The sequence below is a fragment of the Sceloporus undulatus genome, chromosome 2, assembly GCF_019175285.1.
Source record: "Sceloporus undulatus isolate JIND9_A2432 ecotype Alabama chromosome 2, SceUnd_v1.1, whole genome shotgun sequence".
Taxonomy (NCBI): domain Eukaryota; kingdom Metazoa; phylum Chordata; class Lepidosauria; order Squamata; family Phrynosomatidae; genus Sceloporus; species Sceloporus undulatus.
The window spans coordinates 314,084,338-314,088,601 of record NC_056523.1 but is presented as its reverse complement, the minus strand read 5'-3'; the positions used below and the strand labels follow the sequence as shown (position 1 = coordinate 314,088,601).

At 58.5% G+C, this 4,264-nt stretch overlaps 1 protein-coding gene across 1 annotated transcript; it reads left to right on the top strand.

Moving 5' to 3' along the window:
* The first annotated feature begins 1,125 nt into the window (after window positions 1-1,125).
* On the top strand, window positions 1,126-4,245 carry LOC121922817 (one cut domain family member 2-like). The gene has a single exon (XM_042452657.1). It carries the CDS (start codon window positions 1,552-1,554, stop codon window positions 3,085-3,087), a length of 1,536 nt encoding a protein of 511 aa, XP_042308591.1. The 5' UTR covers window positions 1,126-1,551; the 3' UTR covers window positions 3,088-4,245.
* Window positions 4,246-4,264: the final 19 nt, after the last annotated feature.

Here is a 4,264-nt window from a genome sequence, read left to right as displayed (position 1 = left end):
AAAAATGATTTTTTGACATTTTGATTCCCCCCCCCCCCCAATTTTCTTTCAACCACCTGACATGTGAACCAGATCCTCACTGTGCTGATGTAAATTACATTTAGGTTGAGACAACGAGATTGTGATTTGAAGGTCTCCTTTTCATTTGGCTAGTTGTTGATGGAGTTTTATTGCACGAAGGAGATCGGGAGCTTATCCCAGGAATATCCCGGGAATTACACCAAACGATTTCAAACCTGCCATTAAAGCGGTCACAAAGAAGCATTAATGCGCATTTATTTATTTATTTACTTTCAGGATTTTGGAGATGATGCATTGAGTGATATCCCTTCATTTGCACGGTTGCATGTGGTCACCATTTGCGCTATTCCTCGCCATTTCCGGTTCATTTGTGGGAAGCTTTAAAAGCACTTTAGTCTCTCTTTAATGCCGAAACCAGCCCCAGTGTGATACTCCTTAGTCAGAACTATTAGGGATATACGGGAATTACGACTTACGAGTAACATTACTATAAAAACAAAACATTACTAAGGGTTCTGTCTGGTGCGAAATGGGAGGAAAAGGAGGAGGAGGAGGTCAATGGAAAGAAGGGGGGTGACACCATGAGTAGCCACACAGGGTGACACCAACCCTAAGGAGCCTTAAGGAGGAGGAGGAGGAGGAGGCGTCTTTAAATCCTCTGTCCTTTCTCTCTCTCTTTCTCTGGCTCGTGCTGCCTGGGAAGCTTCAGACTGGCCACAAGTCCCTCCTCTCTCCCTCTCCCTCATTGGCCTATCTCCTCCACCTGCTTGGCGAGGCCTCTCCTGAGTGGTCCAGCGCCTGGTCCATCTCCCCGGGCCACGCCCTGCCTCTATTCCCCCCATCTGCTTCCTCTTTTTTCCAATCCCGGGGCTGGGCTTGAAGGAGGGAGGAGGAGGCGAGGCTGGGCCAACTCTGGACAGCTCCCGAGGACGGCCCCCACCAGAAGCCGGGCGAGCGGGCAAGGGCCAGGACATGGCGAGGAGGCAGCAGCGGCAGCGGCAGAAGCAGCAGCAGGAGGCCCAGGAGGAGGAGCAGCAGCCCCAGCAGCAGAAGAGGCGGCCGGGCTGAGCAGCCCCACAGGCCGGGGCCTCCTTCCCTCCCCCCAACACCTTCACACACCCGCCCCACCGCAGCCTTCTCTGGATAGCATCGCCCTCTCTTTAAAAGGGGGGGGGAAGGAAGGAAGGAAGGAAGGAAGGAAGGAAAGGAGGGAAGGGGAGGGAGGAGGGAAGGGAGGTGGGGAAGGAAAGGAGGGAGGGAGGGAGGTGGGGAAGGGGGAGGAAGGGGCCTCCTGTGTCCCAAAGCCAAGGACCCCCCAAGAGCCGATCTGCCTCCCTTCCTCCTCCCCCCAAGGATCCAAATCCGAGCCGAGGATCCTCCTCCTGCTGCAGAGAAGCCGAGCTGCCTTCTTCCCTTCCTTCCTTCTTCCCTTCCTTCCTTCCTTCCTTCCTCCCTCCCTCCCTCCCTTCCCAGCCGGGCTCCTTCCCAGCCCCGGCGGGCCTCCCTCCTCTCTCTTTCTCCATGGACTGAATGAAGACCTCCTCCTCCTCCTATCGATGCCTGACCAAAGAGCCGCCGCCGGAGAGCTGCGCCGCCATGAACCCTCCGGAGCTGAGCATGGAGACGCTGGGGCCCTTGCATGAGGCGGCGGCCGAGCTCCTGGGCCCCAGCCCCAACCACCCGACCTCGGCCGGACGCAGCCGGGTCCCTCCTCCGGGCCCTCCTCCTCCTCCTCCTCCGGAGCTGTCCTCGGCCTCGTCGCGCTCGGCGATGGTGAGCAGCATGGCCTCGCTGCTGGAGGGAGCAGGCGAGTACCGCCCGGAGCTCTCCATCCCGCTGCACCACGCCATGAGCATGCCCTGCGACTCCTCGCCGCCCGGGCTGGGCATGGCCAGCACCTACACCACCCTGACGCCGCTCCAGCCCCTGCCGCCCATCTCCACCGTCTCCGACAAGTTCCACCACCCGCACGCCCACCACCCGCACCACCACCACCACCACCACCACCCCCATCATCCCCACCCGGCCGTGGCCCACCACCCGCACCACCACCCTCACCATCACCCCCACCCCCACCAGCGCCTCTCGGCCGCCAACGTCAGCGGCAGCTTCACCTTGATGCGGGACGATCGCGGGCTGCCGGCCATGAACAACCTCTACGGGCCTTACAAGGAGATGGCCGGCATGGGCCAGAGCCTCTCGCCGCTGGGCAACGGACTGGGCGCCCTCCACCACAACCCTCAGCCCGGAGCGGCAGGGGCGGCCGGAGGGGGCCTCCACAACTACGGCAGCCCCACCGGCGGAGGAGGAGGAGGAGGAGGAGGCGGAGGAGGGGGCTCCGGAGGGTCCGGGGCCCAGGAGAAGATGCTCGGGGGGCCCTTCGAGGCCCACGGCGCCATGCAGCACCTGCCCCGGGGCCTGGCCACCCCGCCGGCCCCCATGATGGCCCACCTCAACGGCCTGCACCACCCGAGCCACCCGGCGGCAGGGAACGGAGGCGCCGGCCTGGGCCACCCTCAGGGCCACCTGGGCCTGGCCTCGCTCCGCGAGCAGCGCCCGCCTTCCTCCTCCTCCGCCTCGGGACCCGGAGGCCCAGGCGGCGGCGGCGGCGGACCCGGCGGAGGACAGCTGGAGGAGATCAACACCAAAGAAGTGGCCCAGCGGATCACGGCCGAGCTGAAGCGCTACAGCATCCCCCAGGCCATCTTCGCCCAGCGGGTCCTCTGCCGCTCCCAGGGCACCCTCTCCGACCTCCTGCGGAACCCCAAGCCTTGGAGTAAGCTCAAGTCCGGGCGGGAGACCTTCCGGCGCATGTGGAAGTGGCTGCAGGAGCCCGAGTTCCAGAGGATGTCCGCCCTCCGCCTGGCTGGTGAGTCCCGCCACCCCAGGCCGCTCCCCTGCCCTTTCCGCCGTCCCTTCCTTCCCCTTCCCTTCCTGTCTTCCTTCCCTCCCTTGCTCCCTCCTTCCCTCCCTCTCCCCCTTCCTTCTTTCCCTTCCTTCCTTCCTTCCTTCCTTCCTTCCTTCCTTCCTTCCTTTCCTCCCTCCCTCTCTCTCTCTGCCTTGTGACTATGGAAAGGGACCTTGTAGTAGCACCTTAGAGACCACAAGTGAAGGGAAGAATCCAAAGAGGCAAGCGTAGTAATGTGCGGGATGGGTATCTAGAGAGATCTTCAGGACCTTGGAGACCGAGTGAAAGAAAGAATTCAATAGCTGGGTGAGTCTGTCGGGTGGGTGTCGAGAGAGATCTTGTAGGACCTTTGCGACGAAGTGAAAGAAAGAATTCAGAAACACACAGCTGCGTTGGTCTGTCGGATCGGTGTCTAGAGAGATCTTGCAGGACCTTGGCTACCGAATGAAAGAAAGCATTCGATAGCTGTGTCAGTCTGTGGGGTCGGTATCCAGAGAGATCTTGCAGGACCTTGGAGACCAAGTGAAAGAAAGAATTCAATAGATGTGTCAGTCTGTCGGATCGGTGTCTAGAGAGATCTGGTAGGCCCTTGGAGACTAATTCAAAGACATATAGCTGTGCTGGTCTGCAGGATATGGAGAGAGCTTGGACCTTTGAGACTAGAAATAAAAGAATTTAAAGATCGTGGCCCTGTCAGTCTGTAGGATCCGTACGCAGAGAGATCTTGTAAAACCACGGAGGCTAAATGAAGGAAAGAATCCCAAAGAGAGAGCCCTGTTAGTCTGCAAGATCACTAGGTAAAGAGATCTAATAGGACCGTGGAGGCTAACGGAAAGAAAGTGAAGAAGTCCAAAAGAGAGCCGTGTTCGTCTGTAGGATCGGTATCGAGAGAGAGAGATCTTGTAGAACCTTTGCGGCGAAATAAAGAAATAACAGCCTCCCTAGCCGTGTCAGGCTATAGGATCGGTGTGTAGAGAGATCTTAGGACCCCCTGAGACTAACTGAAAGAAAAGATTCCTAGAGAGAGAGCCCTATTATAGTCTGTGGAATCAATATGTAGAGAGATTTTTGAAAGAAAGAGGTGGGCACCATGAGCTTTCACACTTTCTCAGATGGGTTGTGTATGTGTGTTTGTGTGTTTTTTCTCCTCCATGGGCCTACCAAAAACCCATCATCCGAGGTGGGTCACTCCTCTCATCCTCCCAAGCAGAGAGAGAGAGACCCTGGTCTTGAGTTTTAGTCCTGTGTGTTTGTGTGGATCTGGATTTGTCGGAGGCATCGGTGCGTGCCTTGCATCCCTCCCTCTCCCTCCATATTATTTGTACACACACACAC

What these genes read in the sequence shown, in the direction of transcription:
- LOC121922817 (XM_042452657.1), top strand. Translation starts at nt 1,552, where the DNA reads ATGAAGACCTCCTCCTCCTCCTATCGATGCCTGACCAAAGAGCCGCCG.